Below are 25,378 nucleotides of genomic sequence, written 5' to 3' on the forward strand. Positions count from 1 at the left end.
CATGCATATGTCATATGTGTTTACAATCCAGGTCCTTCCCCTTGAATATTGTCCATCAAGACATTATAGTAGATCTCATGGTCTTTAATAGTGGACTGGCTGACCTTGGAGGATGCCAAGAACGTGTGGGCATCCTCCTCTCTGCTATTTTTACCTGATGTTGAACTTTTAGGCTTGAAAACTGGACTGTTTGTTGAAAAACTGTTTGTTTAAGCAAGTCCAAAGAAAGGCAAGTGCAGGTGGTAAGAGCGGGCGCATCCAAAGAAAGCCACCGCGCTAACGTGATCGGGATAGGCACAAGAACACAACCTCGAAGGGGAGTTCAGCCAAATTTATATCTGATGTGTTTTTAGATTTTTAGGGGCTGCAGAACATTAAGATCATACTTTCCTTCATACAACTGTCTTTAATTTTTTTTTAAATTGTTTCCCTTATTATGAATTAAATGCATAAATTGCACACCAATTTTAAAACTAAAATCACCTTATAATTAAAGCATTTGAAGGGTTAAAACAGACCTTCTAATCCCTACTGTTGATATTTCTGCACCAAACTGAGAACGAATTAGTATTTTTAAAGAGCGAATACATTAAAATTAGGAGACAAATATAAATTATACACGATTTCAGATTCAAATTCATTAGATATCAGAAATGCCCTTTCTGAGAATACATTCTGCCACTTTCATTGCACATTGTTCCTCCGTAATGATTACACTTTGATCAGCATTGTCATTTTTCTCCATGTTTCTTTTGTAAAAGATGAATTGATGCCTGTTCGCTATAAACTGGCTGCAGGAGATTTTGTACAGCCTGGACTAAAATTGTTCCAACCTATTACGTTCTCCAGAAGCAACCATGACGACAAAAATAAATAAATAATAATAATAATCATACTGCAATGATTGCAACTAATCAGGCTTTAAACGTGGTCTTGATTTTTTTGTAGTGCCAAGGTTTTGTAAATTGGGCACCATCCATATTTGCACTGCATTAAAAAAATTACGTTTTATTTACATTTTCATGATGATGACAGCCTCAAAGCACTGCTCTACTTTTCTAACCATTATTTAAGTGGAGAAGATTTTGTTTTGTTTTGATTTCCTGCAGGAAGAGTTTGTAGATAAGCAGCACATGTAATTCCCTACTTAGACTTTCTCCACGCGATTGTAGTGAAATATCCTGGAATAACCTGCAAGCTGATGCATAAATGCCATGTGTTGGGGGTAACGTGCACGCGCACACCCGCACACACACTCGGATACCTCTCAGTCGAGACGCCCTGGCAGAAAGACGAGACATGTCTGAGGTGAGCTCGGGTCTGGGACAGAGAAAAGAAGGAGTGTTGATGCTCAAGTTACCGCAGGTCTTCTGGCTGTCCTGCGCATGAATGGAGCGCAAGAGCAGCTGAGAAGCGCTGAGGCTCACTCTGTATGGTAACCACACACCAGCTGCTGTGTCACGGACACTTCCGCTGGATTTAAGTTGGAACAGGTTCACCAAACAGCTTCTTGGCCCTCACCGGTCCACCCGAGTCTCTCTCCTTTACATTTCCATCTCACAGACACCCAAACTTTTAGTTTGCGCTGTTTCGCAGGTCCTGGTGTTGTGAGCTTTCAGCAGGAATTTTTCAACCCATCTTATCGCCTGAACATTTATTTTACTTTAGCTGATGAGACTTTGGCTGTTGGTGTCTGCTGTGTTTTACCAGCTGGAGCATTACAGATGTAGTCACTTAAACTATGTGTCATAACAATACTGGTGCATTTTTTTCACGTGTTCGTTGGTAGCAAGTGAAGTTATTTGGAGTTAAGTCATTGTTGCTGTGGTTCTTTCTCTAATTTAGACTCTAATTAGAGCTCCCAGGTCAAAATGCTTCTCTTGAGCGTCCGCAAATAAAGTGTTTTGTTGTGCTTATGCAAGCATGTGAACATGTGCTGGGGTGCACTTGTCCTGCGGCAGGCTCACAGTGCCATCTGGACTGACAGATTTTCTTTGTGTAGTAGATGACTGGAGATCTCTTTGTTTTATTGACTTTTATTAATCTGTATTATGATGAGTGGGCTGTTGAGAAGTGCTGGGATAAGTGTGAGGGGTTTGTTTTGTTTTGTTTGGATCATTGTGAGGTTGGTTTGCACAGTCTCATATGTCTTTGTTTCTTTCAGCATTTCATCATTTGCAAGACGTGTCATTTCAGGGAAACGATGTTGTTTTATGGGCATTTGTAATTTTGACATTTCTAGAATATTAACTGCGCCTGTCACCTTTTTATCTATCCTTCAGTAATACCAAAACAGAGTTTATTTACAGATTTTAAAAAGTTAAAAAAAAATTGATGATCTAAAGTTCACTTTGCCTTGTGCTGGTTAGAGTGTGTGGTGTTTAATTTATATTTCGTTTGCTCTCTGTATTGCTTTTCTTCCGTGCACTTTTAATTCTTGTTTGCATTACTGCAATCTTTCTATACCTGTACTGTATAATGGTGCTTTAACTTCTCTTAAATAAAAAAAATAAATACTGATTGTTCCAGCTAATTGCAGTGTTATTTTTTTCATAATAATTCTGCAGTAATAGTCAATACCTATAGTGTGTGGGGGGATTTTTTGTGTTTAGTTTTTTGTTTTTATCTAATTCGGGACATTAAATGACCCCACACAACTGTTCATTATCCAGTTCATATGGACACTATAGCAAACATACACAAATCAACTGTAGGAAACATTTCTAGCATGTAAAAATACCACAATGAGGTTATGAATGAGTTCATCTGTCACTTTAAGACCCATACAGGGAGACCTCAGTTGATTGGTGGATTCAAACCTTCTTGCTGTGGGTCGATGTGACAGATTTTCTTTTTTTGTTTCGTCATTTATTTGACAATTAAGTCTGTTTTTCCCAGAATGTCCCCATTTTATTTGGCTTTTTTTGTATTTAAATATACTTTATTTTTTTTTAATGTAGAACATGTCTTTATGAAGTTATCAGTTTTTCATTAGGAATTTGACTGGCAACTGGCCTTTTTTTAAATTATTATTATTATTATTATTAATTTTATCATGTTTTCCTGTCTAGTGAGTTTAGTTTTTTCTTCTTTAATTTGCCCCTTTTTATATTTTTTGTCATAAATTTGCCCGTTTTGATTTTGAATACTGCTATTTTTTTCTCATGAACTTGTCGTGGTGTTTTTTTTTGTCATATGTTTGCAAACCTGCACAGCCACTTTATTCTTTTCACTTTCAGTGTCCCAAAACGTTGTGATCTGTTACATCTGGACAGCAGACAAATTGTTTGGGTAAGTCTTCTTGTGATGTGTGCTAGCTGTGTGAGCTAATGCTCAAGTCTGTCTTTTAATACCCACTGCCATTTAACTGTCGCTGGTTAGACTAATTGATGAGCCTATATTGCTATTCATTATCTCAAAAGGTAAAAATGGACTTGTCATTCCAACTGTTGCAAAAAGCTACTGGTTAGTATAAAAACTGTCAGATATTCAGATTAGTTTAATAATATGAACCGGCCTCTTTACATGTTGACATTTCACCGTCCTGATTGAAAGACAAGGGATGGAGTGGGCACACTGCTCGTGTTACGAGCTAAAGGGACACGAGATCAGCGTGCACAGCTCTGTTTCTTAATGCTTGGCCCTGGAGAAGATCGGAGGAATCCTGCAGACCTCTTTATCGCTGGAGTGTTTCAGTCGAGCTGCAAAAAGTCCATTCCATACGTGTCAGGCGGTGTTGTGTTTCTGGGGCATTCCCTCTTAATTTCCTCCTCGTCTTTTTCCAACACCATGGCACTAATCCTGTGTAGGATATCTCTGCCAACCATCACTACCCACTCCTCAGCACATTGTCAGCATGAAGAACAACTTGTCAATGGCTGGGATCCAAGGAGGCATTTTGGTCCTGTAGTTAGAAAGCTGTATTTTCTTTTTATTCCCTTCGAGATTATTTTTTTCTTATACTTTTTTTGTCTGCATTTCTCAACTCATTATCTGTACTGACCTTTGGCAGCCATGTTTTTTACCACATTTCTTGGTGTCTTAAGATCTTCATAGGGTCACAACTTCAAATGTCTTGAAAATAATTACACGGCAATACCTCACATGAACATAATTAGGGATGAATCCCAGCAACTTCGGTTGTCCCAATAACGTTTCCAGTGTCACCCTAAGGTTAGTATCTCCACGACAACATCATGCTTTGAGCTGCCTTCGTCAAGCCACGGGGTAATTACTTATAAGAGAAAAGTCTTGATATTAACAGGATAGACTGCAATTATATTTAGTTTATTTAGCTTAATTTTTACAAGTATTCATCCTACTGAATGAATGGAAACCCTTGGCTTTTAGGTAGTTACCTAACAATTGACTGGCTTCTAGCCATACGCTATGAAAGATGGTTGTTTGGTTAGTGTATTTCTGCTATTTCAAACCATTTTCATACACGAGAGATGGAAGGATTTGTCTGAGAAACCATGGGATACTGCATGCTAACATCATAAGTTAGCATACTTTCAATCACATGGTAAAGTATACCCTGCAGAACAAGCAAGCAAGCAACTGGACATCGTATGCAGGATGTCCAGTTGAGGCTCCTAGTGTAGCCTCACTGCTCCATCGTCAGCATGTATGTGAGCGTTTAGGATCCATGGGGTGTTTTGTTCTGTTCTGTCCTGCTTGAGGAACTTAAAACGGCTTACATCAAAAATTGACTCTATACGTTTAGAGACACTCAGTAGCGATCCTGATGCACAATTGTTACAACATCAACATTGTTATTAAAACCTTGTCACGTGAACCGCTGCTTTCAACGCTATTCTTCTCATAATATAGCATAACATACACCCTCCACCCCCACATGCACTTATAAATGTAAAAATATTTAAATATTTATGGCCTTTTAAAATTTTTGTTATCTCTATTTTTTTATCTTGGTAATTTTAAAACTTCTATTACCTTAGGCTAAGTGAATTGTTTAATCTCGTCAAACAAATTTTATTGTAATGGGAATCAACCAATCAACCCATTGGATATTGAATTCCTGGATAGAATTGAACAGGGATACTGTAAACCAATACAAAGCAATAGTTAGCAAGTTTTCAATCAGTGTTGCATGAACAAATGTCATCTGCAATTTAACTTTGCAGATGCACCATCCTGAGAATATGAACGTACTTGAAGTTGGAAGATTGTTGCAGTGCATCCATCCCACAAAGCACTTTGTTGTGTAAACAGGACCTGGCTGTGCAGTTGGTACTCTGATCTACCCTTGATCTGCCCCATTGCATTATGAAGTGGGGCTAAGGGCAGGAAGGCTAAACAGGGCCTATTGTTTGGTAGGATGAAAGAGTCATTGGGGTAAGAAGGTTTGGGTTACTGGAAGGAGGTCCACCATTGTGAATGGAAAGAAGGGAGAGGAGGGCAGGGCAGAGCCAACTGCTGGGCATAAGGGGTTGAATTAAAGTGGTCCGCACCAAGGATTAGGTGACTGCTAAACAGAGCTCAGTGGGTATCCAGTCCAGGACCTTTTTATGTGAAGGTCAGGCTTGATGGATTCTCCAAAAACTTGTGATGCTAGATACTTTGACCTGTTCCCACACAATGCCCTCCTGATGATAGAAACCTTTGACCTACCTTATGTCTCATAACCAACTTTAAGCAAGAAAAAAAATTATTTTATGCATGTTGGGGATCCTTAGTTGAATTTCTAACCTGGTACTGGGGAACTCTCCAAGAGATTTGATAGGAGCTGCCAAGTGCTTGTCCGCCAACAAACACTTAAAGGAATAGATTAACAGCCCTTGAGTTTGAACAGTGACCAGTCATTCTCAAAGAGGCATGATTGTTGAGTGTGCTGTTGATGGAAAACTCCAAAATATATGCTGACATGAGTAAAAATAGTTCTTCAGATCCACCCATCTTTCTTTTAAGTAGTTTCAGCCAGTGGCATTTAACCTCTCACCATCTCTCACCGTGGTGGGGGTCTGGGTGGGGGTTTCTCAAAAATTAACTGCACTTTTACTTTGTGTTCATCTCTGATTTCACCACCACTCACAGAGATTTTGCGAAGAAGTTGGTGGTCTTACTATAGCATCCAAGTTACTCACATGCTTCACAGTGTAAAACTGTGAATACAGGTTTTTTGTATTAAGCATGCCTCAGTGTGTCAGTACATTCTCATTTTAATCATTTTCTATGTCTTTAGATTAAGTTAAGATGCATGCTCTCCTTCTCTCTCCCCTCTTGCTTAGTGCTGTTGTCTTTATCTATTGTATCTATCAAATCATTAACTCTCTGCACTCCATCAGCACTAACCTCAATGTTTAACTGCTTCTGCAGCTTTGATTTATTATGTATTAGCTGAGTTGGGATCAACCTGCAGTTTCGTTGTGTTTTTTTTTTTTTTTTTTTTAGTTGATTTGATTTGAGTCGAGCCATTCAGTAAAATTTTATGGCTTGGGTTAAGGTGTTGTTCATCTTTTGGTTGTTTTTTTTCCAGTCTTCACCTCTGTAATTTGTGCTTATTTTCTCCAAATTTTGAGTTAATAACTCAAATTTTCGAGTTAGTGCTGCCAATCAGTAATCTGCGTGAATGACATAATTTCCTTGTTACCCGGAAGCTGAAGCCCTCAGGTACAAATGCTACAGCTAAGCTACCGGTATTACATCCAGTCATGAATGCACAGATCGCTGAGTATTTTCAGCGTGGTTTCAAAAATGATGAAATCCTTGTGTTATTAGCTGAATCACATGGCATTACTATCAGCAAACGTACTTGCGAAAGCACCAATTTGTTGCGATCCGGTTTTGAGTGTGCGTTACTCTGCGCCATATGCTTCCAGGTAACAAGAAAGTGACCTCATTCACATAGATTACTGATTGGCAGACCTAACTCAAAATTTCGAGTTATTAACTTGAAATTTGGAGAAAAGTAACTCAAAATTTCAAGTTATGTTTCTCCAAATTTCAAGTTACATTTCTTGAAATTTCGAGTTAATAAGTTGAAATTTCGAGTTAACAAGTCGAAATTTCGAGTTAACAAGTCGAAATTTTGAGTTAATAAGTCGAAATTTTAAGAAAATAACTTGAAATTTCGAGTTATGGATACTTGTTTTTTTTTGGTTTTTTTAGTGGCGGAAATGGGCTTCCGTACAGACCTGTATGCTCGCAGTTGGCCCAAATATAACATCCTAATGTGCTCTATGACACAGTTGGCCCCTTTAACAACCATAATTACATAGAGGCCGTGTGACACGACCACCCTCGTATACAAAGGAAAAAGAAGCGTTATCTGTTGTGCGATCACAAGAAATCGGGCCATCTAGGTCTTTCCAACTTCTCCATCTACGACATTTCCCAAAACACAAAACCTTGGTCAGGAAGCTCCCTCAGCCCACTAGGTCACCTGTAACTGCCGACTTTTTTTGTCCCTCTTTGTATGACATTCTCTTTCACAGCTCGCTTAAGAGTATGTGACCATTTACACAACAAGACGTGGGAGGTATAAAAGAAGCCTCCGCAGAGAGTCTCAGTGCTGCTTAATGGGAGCCCGGGGCCTGCCCTCAGTCCTGGAGCCTTTCACACATCTTGCTCCCTGCCTCTCCAGTTACTTCCACTGTCCTCCGGCAACAAAGACCCAACTGACTGCCCTCTCCTTCCCAGACCCTATCAGCGTGGATCCACCTGAGATTTCCCCTCAGTATCTCTCCAGCATCTATGGAAATGAAGTGTCTTGTATAACCCTGTAAATGAGGCTGTACCTAATTAAAAAAGGGGACTACACAGAGTACCCAAAGTGACTGATGTTAATTCTGTAATTCTAGCTACCGCCGAGCTAAAGAGCTAGGTCTCAGACTGTGTGTGTGCTTCTGGTTTTGGTCCATAAACGCCCCCAGAGTGAGACTGTACTCCTTTGGTGAGTCTGTGTGCTCCGGTGCTCTGAGATTTAACTGTACTGAGTGAACTCTGGTAAGGCTCTAACCACGACCGAGTCCTGATCCAAAGACGACCTTCTTTTACACTTTCAGCACAAAAAACAGTCAAAACGAGAGAAACATTTTAAACTGCTGCTTCAGGTGGTGAAGGACACATTATCATTCAACCCCCTTCCAAAAAACCCCCATAAAAGCCACAGTGTTTCCCACCAAATCGTCCACCACAGACACATTTTATCATCAATTGGCACTTTGCTGCTGTTGATGACCGATCCTGCCCAAAGAGGCTTGCATTCATCCCATGAGAGCCTCTCTTTGTACACAACATTCCTCTTCTGTGGTATTTAAAACATGTCTCCAGACAGTAATTCTCTTTTGTTTTTCCACCTCTGACTTCCCCTCTCACCTTCTTGCTCTTCTTACTCTGTTTCCAGTTTCTCCCTCTCTCTCCCGGATTCCTCCGCTGTCCCTCCTCTCAAGTCCCCTCTCCTCCGCACCCACCCCCCGTCCCCAAACACTGATCTCAGATTAACGTGAACACTATCCCAGGTAAAGTTTGCACCTGCTTCTTTAGGCAAAGCTCCTTCCACTGATTCTCACTGATTCCCAGTTTAGGCGAGAACAAAAAAACTCTAGCTCGCTGTTGGTTCTGCCGGTAATTCCTGCGGAGCTGGACGCGGACAAGAAGCGCTCTTCCATCAGGACATCCAGCTGCTCTTCATCACTTTGACTGCCTCTCTGTACTCCCTCCATCACTCCCTGGATGGGATACTGCTCTGTGGAGATTGCCACTAGACTAGTAAGGTGCTAGATGTTCATCTCCTGAAGGCAGGTGAGTCCATCATTTTTGTCCTTCACTCTATTTCAGTATTTTCTGAATTTATAACCCGACTGTGGTTATAACAACAAACCTGTACTGTTTTAAATCAGCATGTTTTCATGCTGCAAATACAGACTATACCTGTATGTCACAGGAGTTATGGGGGGGTGAGTGTAAAAAAATAACACTTTCTATCTAAAATTGTTGGGATCATGTGTTTTCTTCTGGTGATGATTCCAGTATTGGATTCACATTAAAGGGTTGCAAACTTCATGAGTAAAAATGCCTGTTTTTCCCCTTTGTTTTCCCCCCTAAAACAACCTTAAACTCTCAAATGTAAATCTTGATTTTGACATTACTTTATTTTCCACTTTTGGAACTGAGTACAAAAAAGCCCCCAAAAAACTGTGAGTTACATTTTGATCACTGTTTGATCTTGACAATCATATCTATCTAAAAATCTTTATATTAATCCTCATTGAGTGAATTAACTTCTAATGTTTCTTTAATACAACATGATTGGTCTCTTTTTGAGTGTGACCCCAGAGATAAAGAGATAAACACCCTTTAGTGTTGTGTTCGGGCTGTATCTTAATTGCCACCTTAAAAGCCACTAAAAGGACTTAATGCCAGTCAGATAACATGGTGAGTCACAAGAGTGAAAAGAGCAATTGTGGTTAATCTTTCTGTTAACAATGTATGATGAGAGGCTGATGACATTACAGCAGACCTCTCTCAGCAGTGCCCACTAACCTTGGCACACCTGAATGCGATTTAATGTCCGCCTGAGCAGAATTCACACATTAGAGAGATTTGGGAGACGTCTCGAATTGGCCTTGCATTTGTTGTGTATCGGTTAAGTGCAGAAGGTGCTGTGGGGGGGATTCACATAAAGATTCCCAGATCATACTAAGGTCTATTTATTGCATTAAAAATGAAAAATAACAGTTTTCTTAATTTTTGGTCGATAGCGCAGAGATGCTCCACATTTACTTTCGTGCCATGTTGGTCGACTAGCTTTTCATAGCTTTCATTCATTCACGTATAATGAAATAAAACCATATCTTTTCATTTTAAATTATATAGTTTATAAATATTTGTATAAATGCTTCAATAAATGCGCCTATATATGTCAAAACTGCTAGCCTGCAGCTACAGCGAACACTGTTTTACAAACTGAACTACCCAATGAAATATGCAAACTTTTAAACTATTTACTAGTGCCCAAACCAAGTTACTTGGAGTGGTATTAACCTCGTTTATCCATGAAGTCATTTAAATCCTATGTTTAAAACAAAACAGACACATCATTGTTATCAGTAAATTACCAAACGGCTTACAGGGATTAGATTGTTCTTTGTTAGGTGGTCATTAGAAAGTAACTATCTCTTGTAGCTTGCAGGCAGCTAATTGGTAAAAAGTTTTTAATGAAGCATGAAAGCTGTGCAGTTGTACCGAACGCTGGCTGGAAAAACCAAAGTCTATTGAAGCCTGTGATATCTAGAGGGAACCAATTTTAGCTGTACCACTATCTAATTGATTGCTGACTATAGAGTCAGTACCTTCTTTTTGGAGTTTCATTCTAGTTTATTTAACAATTAAGATTAAATGCTATACGATGACTGTAGACTGCCAACTTGGCTGTACATCTGATTTTGCCAACGGGAAACTTGCCAAACCAGGCCCCTAAGGGCTACTCCAAGGACCTTAGCAATTCAAACCTGCTCACTTAAAGCCATTAGTGCCCCAGCGTTTATGCTCCTCTCCCTTCAGCCAACAAGACATGGATAGGTCCCAAACAGAAGTGGTAATGAGGTCCTAAGCAGCCTCGCGGCTTCAGACAGAGAGACTCTGGAGCAGAGCCGGCCGGTCCTGTCAGCTGCCGGGAACTCAGGCACAGAGAGGCCTGTGGTCCACTGTTGAGGCTCACATGGGACTTTAAGGCAAATGTGATCCTGACACATTGTTCTGGTATGCATAATAGGGCCTTTTCAGGGCTCCTCATGGGAGCCCTGGGAGCCTGATTTTAAAGAAGTAACGTGACGTTGGTTCGTTGGTTCTACCTCTTCACTTCTTTTGTCTCACAGCCTTGCTTATGGGAAGTTGTCCTATGACTCATGACTTCCTGGGTTTCCATTAGCTTTAAGGAAAATGCAGCACAGATTAAGTAACACCACTTTAAATTGTGTCTCTGCTTTTTTGACAGAATGGTCAGGCCAGGCTGTCCAGTCATTCTGCTCCATATCTTCAGCATCTTTGCACACACAAGAGGTATAAGACATGCAAATATTGAGCTAGCATACCATTCTCTTCCTCAACTCTTACAATTTGATGAGCTCTTGTACATTATTTTTCAAGGTAACACTCAGGATACGCTGTATCCGTATGGACCTGGCCATAGGGATCTAGAGACTCCAAAGATGGACGATGGAAGTTCTCCTGAAATTACTTTACTCATCCCCTTTATTTTCTTCAATATCCCTTACCGCTCTATCTATGTAAGCCCTGAATTCCACAGTCCTTCAATCAATATCTTTAAAGCTAACTAATGCTGGACCATGAAACTGAAATAAAAATCCTCTTCTTTCCTCTCACAGGTCAACAACAATGGTGTAATCTCCTTCAACGTGCAGGTTAGCCAATTCACACCAGAGGCTTTTCCCCTGAGTGACAGCAGGTCATTTATTGCTCCACTCTGGGCAGATGTGCACAATGGCATCCGCGGAGACGTGTACTACCGGGAGACCACCGAGCCAGAAATTCTCGAAAGGGCAACACAAGATGTCCGGAAGTATTTCAAAAACATGCCCACCTTCACTGCCACATGGGTCTTTATTTCAACATGGCACCAAGTCACTTTCTATGGAGGAAGCCAGACAACTCCGGTAAAGTTTTAACTCTGGCATAGTTTGAATTCTGGTCATTCACTTCCACCAGTATGTGGATAGGAACTGGCTGATCAAAAGGGGAAAATATGCCCCACGTGCATCTGCTTCATCTTCATCTGCTGTATTTCTCATGTGTACACAGACTTTGGTACTGTATATAAATGTGTGAGCCTCAATAATTGCCACCTGGTTGCCATATATGATTCAAACACACTCATTATAAGAACTAACATGCCATTCAGACATAATGCTATACACGTGTGTTTGAGGATATTTTATGGTCCCTATGCAATTTTCTTTACCATCCCAAAGAAAATGAGGAACATAAAATAATGTAAATACGTTAGGTTAAGGACCTGTCCAGGGTGTACCCTGCCTCTCGCCCTACGACAGCTGGGATAGGCTCCAGCGCCCCCCGCGACCCTGAAAAGGATAAGCGGAAGCGAATGGATGGATGGACGTTAGGTTAAGTGTTATTTGTAGCTATATTGTATTTTTTTGTTAGATGCATGTAGTTTACCCAGCTTAGCTTGCTATATTTTACTTTAGACTTCTCAAATCTAGCCAACATCTGTTTCTGGACAAGTAAACAGTTATTTTGCAATTTAAATGTAATTAATGTGTTTTGGGTGGTTTAGCTGCAGAGTGAATTACTAATTCGAAAGCTTACAATTCATCCCCAGCTCACCAAACATGTCTGTAGGATCCATAGCAACGGCCATGAAGTGGCAGACCACGTAAAGTTACAGAGCAGTGTCACAAACTGTGTAACAATCGCCAACGCTCTGATGACTCAGTGAATGCAGAGCTTCAAATCGCCATTAACATCAGCACAAAAACTGTTACTGGGAACTTCATTCAGTGGATGAGCAGCTCCTGTTTGTGTGTTGGTGGTCCACTACTTTAGTCCATATAGTATATGTGCAAAAGGGGCTCATGCAGTAAAACCTGCACCACTCAATAATGTTTTTAACCAGCTAAAACTGCCTTTTTCTATCACATGAATAGGTTTTTGTATAGATAACACATTAATACAAATTGAATTATGAGGCAGGAGCAAAAGTTAAACAAAACCTTTTCAGGTATATTTATTAATAGTTTATCAGTTTAACTACAAAGCAACTCACTACATTGTTCTATTTGTGTGGCAGAAAGCTATCCACGATTAACCCACCAAGTTGAAAATCTACTCGTTTTTGGCAGTTAGTGGGTATTTATTTCAGACCCGGTGTGTGCCTGTGTGTATGTGAAACAAAAAGACTGCTGTGTGTATGAATGGTTGAAAGTAGCTTGTTGTGTCAAGCTATGTTAATGGTTAGTAAGGTTAGATAAGTGCCATATGAGAGATCACTTTTTAGAGAAACACATAAGAAAATATCCAGGAAGTTTTCAACTGTTTCAGTTTGTAACAAGGTGGGCAATTCTCATCACTGTACAGAGCAACATAATTTTAAAATGACGCTAAATCAGGAACAGGTTTTTTGTATTTAAGTTTCCTGTCTATTTTGTGGGTGTTAATTACATGAAAAAAAAAAAGATTTTCATCCATTATACATTTGTTTAGTGTATATTCACTTTTCTTCTTTCTTAAAATCTTTTTAATCCATTTGTTTGATTTAAAGGTGAACACGTTCCAAACTGTACTCATCTCAGATGGCGTGGTATTCTTCAGTATGTTCAACTACGCCGAAATCACATGGAGCACAGGAACAGCCAGTGGTGGAGATCCATTAACAGGATTGGGCGGTACAACAGCTCAGGTATTCTCACTGTGCCTCCTAATTTCATAAGGACAATAAGGCTTTTCGTATACAGAAATTATCCTCTGGACATTCAATCTGATATGCCTCACAACTCTCCCCTTTTTAGTCAGGTTTTAATGGTGGAGATATTGGCCATTTCTTCAACCTGCCGGGATCGCGGTCAAATGATGTAGTGAACATTGAACAAACAACTAATGTAAATATTCCTGGGCGCTGGTTCTTCCGTGTAGACACTGAGCTGATTAATCCTGCCAATGGCTGCAGCTACAATGGCAAGTCAAACATCAAACACTGATAATGTGCATGCAGGTTGACTCTTTGAAAAGAATTCTTCACTAAAATTAGTCCATGAAATGCTACTTTGTTCTACATCCTTTCCAGGCCGTTACTACAGACGGGGAGAGATCTTTTGGCTGTCTGACAGATGCTCACAGCGGTGTCGCTGCCTCGACATCGATAATGAGGTGCAGTGTCAAGAGGCTCCGTGTGGGCAGCTTGAAACCTGTGAGCAGCTGGAAGGAGCCTTTTACTGCCAGCCCACTCGCACCAGCACTTGCGTGGTATTCGGAGACCCCCACTATCACACCTTCGATGGCTTCCTCTATCACTTCCAGGGGACCTGCTCCTACCTGCTGGCTCGGCCCTGCTGGGAGGTAGCAGGGCTGCCCTTCTTCAGTGTGGAGGCCAAAAACGAGAACCGTGGAGCTGCCTCTGTTTCCTGGCTTAGAGACGTCACAGTGGAGGTGTATGGTCACCGAGTTACGCTGCCAAAAGGAAGTTTTGGAACAGTCCAGGTGAGAATCTATGGATACAGAAGATAAGCACATAGCTGCGTTCCTCCTGGATACACTGTCTAGATATTGGTTAATGATTTCTACCTGTTCCCTTACCAAAACATCCTTTTTTCTCTCTTTAGGTGGATGGCTTGGTGAAGACTTTACCAGTCCAACTCCAGCTTGGTGCTGTCAGGGTGTACCAATCTGGGGTTGCCATTGCTTTAGAAACTGATTTTGGACTCTTGGTAACTTACGATGGCCAACATTACGCATCCATCTCCCTACCCAGCTCCTACTTCAACAACACTTGTGGCCTTTGCGGCAACTATAATGATGACCCTGCCGATGATCCCGTACTACCTGATGGCACTGTGGCAGAAAGTGTAGTGGAGCTGGGAGGCAGCTGGAGGGCAGAGGACACAGACTGGAGGTGTACAGATGGATGTGCACAGAACTGCAGCATGTGTGACCCTCTTGCAGAAGCTTTCTACTTTCGGTCTGACTACTGTGGGTTAATTAACAAAACTGATGGACCATTCAGGGACTGCAGAGCTGTTGTGGATCCTACAGCCTTTGTGTACAGCTGCGTTTATGATATGTGCAGCAACAAGGATAACATCACTAGTCTATGCCAGGCCATCCAGGCCTATGCACTGGCTTGTCAGGCCCTTGGTGTCACAATACGACCTTGGAGATCTCGCACCTTCTGTGGTGAGATTCAGTTTGCTTAATGCTAAATTTGACATGAAAGCACTTATCTACCATATGAAATCAGAATTAATTTCTTCTCCGTTATTGTTTCTTAGCTTGGTCTTGTCCAGACTTCAGCCAGTATCAAGTGTGCACAAGCGCCTGTCCAGCTTCCTGCTCAGACCTCACCGCTCCCTTGTACTGTGCTCATCCTTGCACTGAGGGCTGCCAGTGTGACCCAGGCTATGTTCTCAGTGGCAGCCGCTGTGTACAGCGTGAAGACTGTGGCTGTGAGCATAATGGCCTTTATTACCCCCTTAATACGACTTTCTGGGTAGGTCCCAGCGGTGAAGAAGGAGAATGTACCCTCCGGTGTACCTGTGGGCCTGCTGGGGAAGTTTCTTGTTTCAATGATTCCTGTAAGGAGGGTGAGGTGTGTAAGGCAGAGGTTGGCCTGCTGGGTTGCTACCCTCGAAGAGAAGGGGTTTGCTCAGTCACCCAAAACTCAGTGACATCCTCCTTCGATGGCACCTTCCTGTCGTTCCCAGATGACAGCTCTTATTACTTACTGAAGCTGTGCGCTCCAGTGCCAGCCAACGGCTCGATGGTGGAGGTGAAGCTAGGCCGGCGGTTGGTCAACAAAGGGCCTGCTTGGAAAAGACCTGTGGTAGTTACGCTAGCTAACGTGGAGGCACAGATGGGAGGGTTGGATTTTGATACAGTCAAGGTTAGTATTTCTTCATAAAAAGTAAAAATCTTGTGGGGTTTTTTTTTGGGATCTGGGAAAATAGCGAGTGGAGACTTCTGCACTGCCGCAAGTATATGAACAGATTCGCTTTTATTGAAACTGAAAACGCTGGAATTGTGATTTAGGTAGAGGTCTAAGCTGAAAAAACTAATTCAAACCCAAGCATAAGCAGTAGCAATAGAAATAAACAGCAAAAATAAATGCATTAATTATTTTTATCAGCCAGCAATGGTCATCCGGTAAACAAATGAACACAACCACAGTGGGACTACAAGCCAGTCAAGCCTACATCTACTATGAGTCCCATATCTGGAAAAATAGGAAGAGTAGCAACAGAAAGAGGGTCCTGGAATAAAATCTGTACCAAATCAAAAATGGGGATCACAAAGAATGCCATTTTCTTACCAGATTGGCCAGGTCCAGTGCTCCAGTTGCCAGCAGAGTGGCGGTGGAAACTGTGTTACTGTTGGCCAAAGACAAAGGAAAAAGATTTGTGGATATAATGAAGGAGGATATATATGCATGAGGTTGTTTTGACAGATTAATAGCTAGAGATGAGGTGAGATGGCAGCAGATAATCCACTACAAAGACCCCTAAAAGGAGCAGCCAAAAGAGGAAGAAGAATAAGTCGTAGTGTTAACAAATGGGTTGTTAAAAGAGGTTGTATGTGGCTAACAGTTAAAGCTGTTTGGAAAATGAATAAGTTCTCTGAAGTGCTTGGGAAATGATTGCATTAGCAATGTAAACTGTTAGCTAACACTATGAATGAACAAATTAATTGCTAAAATGGCTATCTGCAAATTAAAAAAACAACGTACCAATATTTTAACTAAAGGAATGCTAGCTAGCTAGCTAGCTAAAATGAACTGGAAGTTGTTAGGTAAAAGAAATAGATAAAAGGCCTCCAATATCTTCTGAACGACTGAGAAAACTTTGTTTTAGCATATTATATTAATGCTTACATAAAATTGTTGAAGAATTCTTTAAATAACAGAAACAGAAAAAAGACCCTCTTACTATCTGTGCACAGAGGTTTTCTGGAAATTCTGATCCAGGGAGCTGATTGGTCACCAGACAGTGAATTCATATCTTCTGATTTTCTTTTCTCTAATCTCAAACATAATCTGCCCCCAAGCGGGTTATGTCTTCAACTTTAGTCACAAAATCTTGCTTCATAATACACATCTCTGCTGTCTGTGTTGCTCAAAAATGTTAGCTTATTAGCCTATTAAAGGTTTTCTAAACATGGAAAAATGTATCTAACTTTAGCATCTGTTGACACAATAGTTATATATTATAGCCACATTAATAAACAAGAGAGCAGCTCTCTTTCTTTGGAGGTGTAATCGTTGGACGCTATGAAACTGGAGAAATTTAATAAAGTCAAACAGCCAGAAGCAAAGAACACAACTATGTTTGCAGTCCACAATCTCTCTCCAGTCATTAGAGAGCCTCATTAAAAGAAAAAAAATGTTTGTGCTGAACAAGGCTGATGTTAAGACTTAAAAATGATCTCAGCATATCATCATTTTTGTTTGCTTTTAATCACCTGTAATAGGCTTGAGATTTGTTTGAGGCAATATGAGAGTGTGACCATAAAAGCATGTCTCAGACATTATAAGTCTGAAAACTGCCATCTGGTTTTGGCATTAATTAAACTAACTAGTTCACATAAATGCACTTTGGAACATGAACAGTTTTTTAATGAAGGCCTTCTTGAGTCCAATGAAAATGAGGCTTGGAACCAGCTGAATATATTTCACTTTTTTATTTTGCAGGTGAATGGTGAACTAGTGTTGCTCCCATACGTCCATCCAATGGAGACAATGATGATATACAGAGCGCCGGGCAATGCAACAGTGGTGGAGTCCCGCGGTCTGCTTCGTGTCCACTACACACATCAAGGATTCCTCAATATCTCCCTTTCAACCCTCTTCTACAATGTTACATGTGGTCTTTGTGGTGTTTTCAATAGCAATGCAACCGATGACCTTCGCCTACCCAATGGACGCCAGGCAGAGTCAATCGAACAGTTCACAGACGGCTGGCGCTCCATTGCTGATGATCTTACCTGCAATGGCGACTGCGACGACCTGTATCGCATGTGCACAGACTTACGTCTTTATCAGAGCCCTTGGATGTGCGGCAATATCAACGACCCCGGGAATAGTTCCTTTCTTGCGTGTCACGCAGTGGTTAACCCCTCGCCATTCTTCAGGAACTGTTTGTATAACATGTGCGTGAGGGAAGGGAACCGCTCAGCCCTGTGTTCTTCGCTGCAGGCTTACGCCACCGCCTGTCAGGATGCTCAAGTAGGACTTGCTTCATGGAGGAGCACCACCAACTGTCGTGAGTAACCGTTTTGGCTATTACATCTATATAAAAGATGGACCATTACGTCAACCATTGGCTAGTGAGGGCCTGTTGTCAGGTCTCAAACTGAGCATTTTCCCTGGCGAGCTTGTTGTTTTGAAAGGCCATGTTACAAACAGCGGGAAATGACTGTAAAATCAAGGCATCCCCTAAACTATACACTGCATCATCTTCCATTTTTAGGCTAACAGGGACCATAAACTTAGTCCAGATGACTTCATAGCAGCAGCTGAGGCCATAAACATATATAAAAGTGATTACTTAAAGCACAAATGAAGGGCACTGAACGAATTTTTCTATAGATTTTCACACAGCTGGATTTCTTGTTGAAATCAGAGCAGTCACCTCTTGCTGGTCATTAGAAAGATCAGCAAGTTGTCGATTATCAAACTCTTCTCTGTAGATCCAAAACAGAGATGCATAGACGGACTAAATCTAATAATTAAGTAAGTAAAGTTTATTTATAAAGCCTTTTCACAGACAAGCATTCAAAAGATGTAATCAAAATAAATAAACACTGGGATGAAGCATCGTAAAATATAATCGAAAAGCAATAGCAATACAAAATCAAGTTAAGATCGCTTTTTAAAGAAGTCCACAGAGTCAGCTCATTGCAGTTGGGCTGGGAGACTGTTCCAAAGTCTTGGTGTCACAGATTGCAAGGTCTTTAATCTTTCATTAGGAAAAAACAAGAAATTCTGAGCCTGTGATCAAAGACTGTGAGCAGCAGTGTCTATAGTAAAAATTTGGTATAAATAACCTGCAGTGTGTCCAGACTATTTACCCCCAAACACATATAAATGAATTCTAAAGTCTTCTAGGACTTTGCCAAAACTCTGCAAGAAATATACATTACTAGCTAGTGGCTAAGCTATTGTTCTGTTTATCCATATTGGATAAGGAGGGGGGATCTGAAGAATATCTCAGCTGCCATAGGACATGGAGCAGGGTACACCCTGGACAGGTCACCAGTCCTTCGCAGGACTGAGAGAGAGAGACAGCTATGCACACTTACTTTGAAACCTAGGGCCAATTTACAATCACCAATTAACCCAATGTGCATGTGTTTGTGAGAGACAGCCTGAGTCCCTGGAGAGAAACCATACAGGTACTCTCCAGGGTAAATTCCACACGGAAAAGCTCCAAGCTGGATTAGAAACCAGGACCCTTTTTTGCTGTGAAACGACAGTGCTAACTACTGCACCACTGTTCCACCCCTTTGTTTGTTTAAAAAACGAATTTAAAAAGTTAAATTCATATTTTTTTAAAACAACAAAGGCTGATCATGACTTTTAAAAAGTAGAAAAAAAGAGAAAAAGGCTAAAAACCAAAAATAAACACAGTAAAAACATAGTCTTGCTGATGGGCTCTGATAACTCAGAGCCCAACAATGTATAATGTGTCTTGAAAACACATTTAACCCTCCTGTTTATTGTAAGTTATTATTGAGTTTTACCACCAGCACTGTTGAAAACTTTGTTCCAGTAGCAATAATAACAATGCGACTGGGTATTTTCATATATTTTGCATGAGAATTATAAAAGTGGATTGTCCCAAGAGGAAAAACTTCCTTATAACAGGAAGAAACCTCCAGCAGAACCAGACTCGGAGAGGGGCGGCAATCTGCCATAACTGGTTGGGGTGAGGGATGGGAGGCAGGATAAAATATACGCTGTGGAAGAGAGCCAGAGATTATTAATAACTAATGATTAAATGCAGAGTGGTGTATAAACACAAAGAGAGCGAAATGAAGTGTGTGAAGATGAAAAACACTCAGTGCATCATGGGAAGCGTCCATGAGCCGCGGTCTACTGCAGTATAACTAAGGAAGGGTTGAGGGTCACCTGATTCCGTTTTCTTTAAAAAAAATCCCAACAATAACTTAACCTAATATTTAACTATTTAATTTCATCTGTAGCAATGGTCTCTAGATTCTTTCTATCATCTCACTTGTTTGGAGCTGTTGTTTTATCTTGTCAGAAGGAAAGTAAAACTGGAACCAGTTACAGTGATTTTGTATTGTGACTGTGATACACAGTGTATTTTGTACTACACATACAGAGGATAACATAAAAACACATGTAAGATATTTGACTGAACATTGGCTTAAGTCTTGCTCTCCCTGACCTTCACTCTTCTTCAGCTCTTCCCTGTCCAGAGAACAGTCACTTTGATGAGTGCACCAGCGCCTGCCCTTTGACCTGTGCCAACTTGGACGACCCCGAAGAGCCGTGCCCCCTGCCTTGTCAGGAGGGGTGTCAGTGCGAAGACGGCTTCGCGCTGCGGGATGGCCTGTGCGTGGCGCGCAGAGATTGTGGCTGCATCTACCACAGGCGTCAGCTGGCCACCAACCAGACTTTCTGGACAGACTGGGAGTGCCAGGAGCGCTGCTACTGCAATGGCTCTGACAACACCGTATACTGTCAGCTCGCGCCGTGTCACCCTGAGGAGTACTGCCAGGAGAATGACGGCCTGTATTTCTGCCAGCCGCGCTCTGAGGCCCTGTGTGTGGCAGCTGGCTATGGACATTTTTTGCCATTTGGCGGAGTGCCGTTCGAGCTGCAGAGCTCTTGCACTCTCAGGATGGTCACCACCAGATGTGGGAGGGGGAACACGGCGCACGTACCCATCACCAGAACTTTTCCTCCATTTAAACTGGCGGTTCGTAACGAGGACAGAGACACGAGCCAAGCAATTTGGGTGAGGGGTTTTGTGCTGGAAGTTTATGAGTATGAAATTGAAGCATCTCGAAGCTACAGAAACACTGTCACGGTAAGCATTAGGTTGATATATGAGAATGTCTGTGCAATGAGGTAATCTTCAACAGATTTTATTTTCTTTGCATGCCCTGTGAAGGTCGAAGTTATTGCATTTGTGAGGACATGTTATTTCTAATCAAGCCGATAGAATAACCAGGCAGAGGGTGAATTCCTCTTTGATTGGCTTAAGGTGGATCTAATTTCAATGGGCATCTTTTATCGGCCTGGATTTGGCTCAGACGAAACCTCGACCCTGAGCGACATTTGGACCAGGTTCACAAAGCGACTAAAAGATCTGAGGAGCAACATAAATGACACATCCACCCACACACTCGCTCACACACCCTTCTTTCTTTAATTTTCTCCGTTTCGCTCTCGCTCTGACAATTATACTGAGAGGAATTCACAGAAACTCTTTCAGTCAGTCTTAATAGTAGCTGTTCACCACCTGGGCTTCCCCACATACTTGGAAAATATACAAGTCAGTTAGATTAGAGACTTGAACTTCTGTTTCTAGAAGTTGCTCCTGTAGGAATGATTTTATGTTAGTTGGGATTTTATATTAAATCTTTAACCAGTTTTACATGATTTCTCTCTTCACTCAGGTGAATAAGGAGCGACTGTACCTTCCCCTGAAGCTGGGCCCAGGAAAGGTCAATATCTTCACCTTTGGCATGCACCTCATTTTGGAGACAGACTTTGGCCTGAAGGTGGCCTTTGACTGGAACACTCTCCTGCTCTTGACTTTACCCCGCGACCTCTACAACTCCACCTGTGGCCTTTGCCAGGGCGTGCCTCTGTCCCCACCCACCCTTTCCACTACCGACTGGGGCATGGCCTGGGCGGAGAGGGACACCTTCTGCCAGGTGGGCTGCGGTGACTCCTGCCCGCGCTGTGGCCTCGGAGAGAAAAGCTCCCAAAACGACACCCCTCTCATGGTGGCTGATGCCAACATGAACGCTGGGAGCGACGATGAAGCAAATGGAGTCAGCACTGGCATACGTTTCCACATCGGTGACGGGCTCTATGTGTTTGTGGAGCCCGAGGCAGTGAGGCTGTGTGGGTTACTTGTTGATCGGTCAGGCGTGTTTGCACGGTGTCACAGCAAGGTGGCGCCAGCGTTCTTTTATCAAAGCTGCCTCCAGGACACCTGCTTGGATCAGGGAGCTCAGGATACAATCTGTAACTGGCTGCAGATCTATGCCAGCACCTGTCAGACCCAAGGGGTGCATGTCACCGACTGGAGGAGCGACACACCGTGTGGTGAGGAGATGTTTTTGTAGAGTTTTTCCCATTGTGTTATCACAAGATGTATTCTCCTTCTTAAAGTCACAGGCACCGTTTTAAGTTTCAGGTTTGTGTGCACCATTACTGGAGAGAATTTATAATTAAAATTAAGGCCAGTTTAAATGAATAATATTTACACGGACGTAGCTAGAAACCAGTGCCCTATGAGCAGCACTTGGAGACAGTGGGGATAAAAAAATGACGTCTAACAGGAAGAAATCTCCAGCAGAACCAAACTCAGAGAGAGGCAGGTTCTAATGAGGAGAGAATGAAGAGAGAAAAAAAAGTAATAATAGCATATGAATGTGTGATGGCTGTAAGCTGGGAAGTAGAGGTGAAGTGCATCATGGGAGTTCAGCCAGCCAGCCTGAGTCTGAGAACCCACAGGCTATTATCCTGACTTGGCTGGTATAACCACCAGATAAAATCCAAATAAAAAAGGTAAAACTTCGTCAGCAGATAATAGTTATCTGATGCATTTCAGCGTGTACCATCCCTGTTTTGCTCCCCACATAGATTGTTTATCTGCATGCAAGGGAAGCTTGCAAAAGGACACCAGAAAACTTGTGGCACCAAAACCTTTTTTTCTTGCCTGCAGAGATTAATTGCAGAGGAAGTAAGGAATGGTTTACACTCACCTGATCCAATCCTAACTATTAAGTTAAGTTTAAAGAGAGTTTCTGCTCCATGAATCCAGACTTGGAGCTGGTTCCAGAAGCCTGGTAGCTGAAGCATCTGCCTCTAGGAAAAATAGATTGTGTGTTGTGAAGAAGCGACAGCGTGTCATCATTAATGGCTGTTTTAATCAAAGAAAGTAGCTCATCTGAAAAATATCAGAGAGATAAGAATTATCAGAAATGCAAAATAAATCTGGTTTTATCCCACCCACCTTATGCAGGTTTAAGATAAAATCATTAAAACCACAAATTGTAATTTTTAAGTTGTGTTTGTATATTTATTCTATAAGGAAATGAGCTACATCATGATAATTAGTGCATTTAAAACTGTATTTATATGGAATAGGTTCTTATTTTGGATGTTTTCTCTAAGCAGGGATAACCAGGTTTGAAGTCCACCTCAACTTTCTTACACTCCGAAATAATAAATAGTATAATAATAAAGATAAAATATATTTCACCCAAAGGGCCAAACAGCTGCTGCACATCTGCATGAGCTCTTGACATGGCCAGCTGTTTCTTACCCCTAAACACTAAAGATTTATTAACACCACAAACATTTTTAGAGTGGAGTTAGTGTCACTGTTAGCTAATATCTTTGCCAACCTGCCTGCTCCCAGTCCAGAGCTGTCCACCTAACAGCCATTACTCCAGTTGCATGTCAGTTTGCCCGCCCCAGTGTGCACCAGCCCGCGGCCAGAGGGACTGCAGCCAGGACTGCGTGGAGGGCTGCCAGTGCGACCAGGGCTACGTGCTCAACGGCAAGAGCTGCATCCTTTCTCAGAACTGTGGCTGCTATACCGATGGCACATACTATGAGGTCAGTCTCCCACCAAGCTCTATGTGCATGAATATATTATAAATGTTTAAATGTCTGGGTTATTTTGTGCAGTAGAAATATAGAAAGTATATAGAAAAATTTAACTAGACCTTTCTGGATCTATCAGTAAGTGCAACCATTAAGCTCTTAAAGTCCAAAATAAGTTGGAAGTTGCATGTAACCTTGGTTAAAACACTATTTGCAAATATAAAATCGTAAGAGTTTTTCTTTATTTTAGCCCAAGCAGCTTTTTTGGAACGCCGACTGCACCAAACGCTGCCAGTGCATTGGACGAAACCTGATCCAGTGCAATCCAAGGCGATGCAAGGCAGAGGAGGAGTGCACCCTCCGGTACGGGGTTCGGGGCTGCTTTGCCCGCCGCTCCCAGCAGTGCGTGGCATCAGGCGGCGGAGTGTTCAGGACATTCGACGGGGCATCGCTGCGACTGCCGGCCTCGTGCTCCTTCGTCCTGTCCACAAACTGTCACAAGCTGCCCGACCTCTCTTTCCAGCTCATTGCCAACTTTGATAAATGGAGCACGCCCAACCTCACCACCATCTCGCATGTCTACCTGTATATAAATGAGGAGAATATACTCATCTCTGGCAGCACTGTCAAGGTAAGAGGCTAGGTGAAGTAAAGCAGAAGATAAGCATAAAGAGAGGCCACACACTGTGTAGCTGTCTAACTCTGTGACTTTGACACGTGCACGTTTATCCCAGGATTACTTGAATCATGTTTCTTATGGTTTCTCTTCTTAAATGTCGCAAGTTGTTTGAGTGAAACAATACTGAAGATAAGTTGTATTGGAAATGAGTATAATGGATATATTCTGCAAAGGATGTGAAATATGCCAGGTAGGAGAAAAAGAGGGAAGAGAAGATTTGTGGATGCAGTGAAGGAGGACATGCATGTTGGTGTGACAGTGGTGGATGCAAGGGATAGGTTGAGATGATCAGCTGTGCCGACTCCTTAAAGGAAGTAGCCAAAAAGAAGAAGAAAATCATTTACTTTAGTTTTTAGTAAACTTCCTCTGTAGCTTAGTGTCCTGGGTTGTTGGTTGTTGCTAGGCAGCCAGGTTCTGAGGAAAAAATAACCAATTTTTGCAACTTTGCCGTAAGAAAGCTACTTTCAGCTACTTATTCATAAGCAGTCGTCACAGATCCAAAGGGGATTTGTTTATCTCTCCAGGATCGAACTGGGGATCGTTCACTTGTTAACTGAACGAGTAAATCACTACACGATGGAGCCACTTTGCACTAACTGTTGCTATTGCACAAGTTTGTTTTACTTTTTTCCATATTTGACATTAATTTCTGTATCTTTTCTTTTTTTCATCAGTGTCGTGATCTGAGACATTGATTTTAATCTTTAAAGCATTATCGGCCATTACCTGTGTTTCTGAATCATTATATAACATTAAATATATAAAATCATGGGAGGCCACTTTATTCAAACTGGTGTTTCAACCAGTTAAATGTTATTTATGTTTTGTTTTTGTCTTTACTGTGGTCACATTTAGAGAGCAAACTCTCCCACCCTTTCTGTGCACCTTTGGTGCCGACCAAATCAGCACGCCTAGATTACCTTCGTTACCAAGACGACACTGTGACCAAAAAAAGAAAAATATGATTATGGGATAATTGTACATGTTGAAACACAGTCAAAGATAGTCGTAACAGGTTATTAACTTTACACAGAAATATGCAGCCAACAACTTGGCCACATTATGGGGTGGCTGTAGCTCAGGCGGTAGAGCAGGTCAAGGTTGGTGGTTCGATTCCTGGCTTTCCTCTAGCATGCCAAATATCCTTGGGCAAGATACTAACCCCATGTTGTGTA

The 25,378-nt window shown here is 41.7% G+C and overlaps 1 protein-coding gene across 1 annotated transcript in view; it reads left to right on the top strand.

Annotated features, from left to right (window-relative positions):
• tecta (tectorin alpha) overlaps nt 1-25,378 on the top strand; it is a 52,538-nt gene that overhangs the window by 13,621 nt on the left and 13,539 nt on the right. Inside the window, exons 9-21 of the mRNA XM_080867863.1 lie at nt 10,961-11,025; nt 11,113-11,252; nt 11,352-11,639; nt 13,265-13,402; nt 13,512-13,677; nt 13,787-14,199; nt 14,322-14,892; nt 14,988-15,598; nt 17,399-17,969; nt 20,137-20,765; nt 21,358-22,015; nt 23,337-23,536; nt 23,775-24,155. Coding sequence (XP_080723989.1) covers nt 10,961-11,025; nt 11,113-11,252; nt 11,352-11,639; nt 13,265-13,402; nt 13,512-13,677; nt 13,787-14,199; nt 14,322-14,892; nt 14,988-15,598; nt 17,399-17,969; nt 20,137-20,765; nt 21,358-22,015; nt 23,337-23,536; nt 23,775-24,155 — 4,831 coding nt within the window. The remainder of the gene's footprint in view (nt 1-10,960; nt 11,026-11,112; nt 11,253-11,351; nt 11,640-13,264; nt 13,403-13,511; nt 13,678-13,786; nt 14,200-14,321; nt 14,893-14,987; nt 15,599-17,398; nt 17,970-20,136; nt 20,766-21,357; nt 22,016-23,336; nt 23,537-23,774; nt 24,156-25,378) is intronic.

Source organism: Rhamphochromis sp. 'chilingali' (genome assembly GCF_963969265.1).
Source record: "Rhamphochromis sp. 'chilingali' genome assembly, chromosome: 19".
Taxonomy (NCBI): Eukaryota; Metazoa; Chordata; class Actinopteri; order Cichliformes; family Cichlidae; genus Rhamphochromis; species Rhamphochromis sp. 'chilingali'.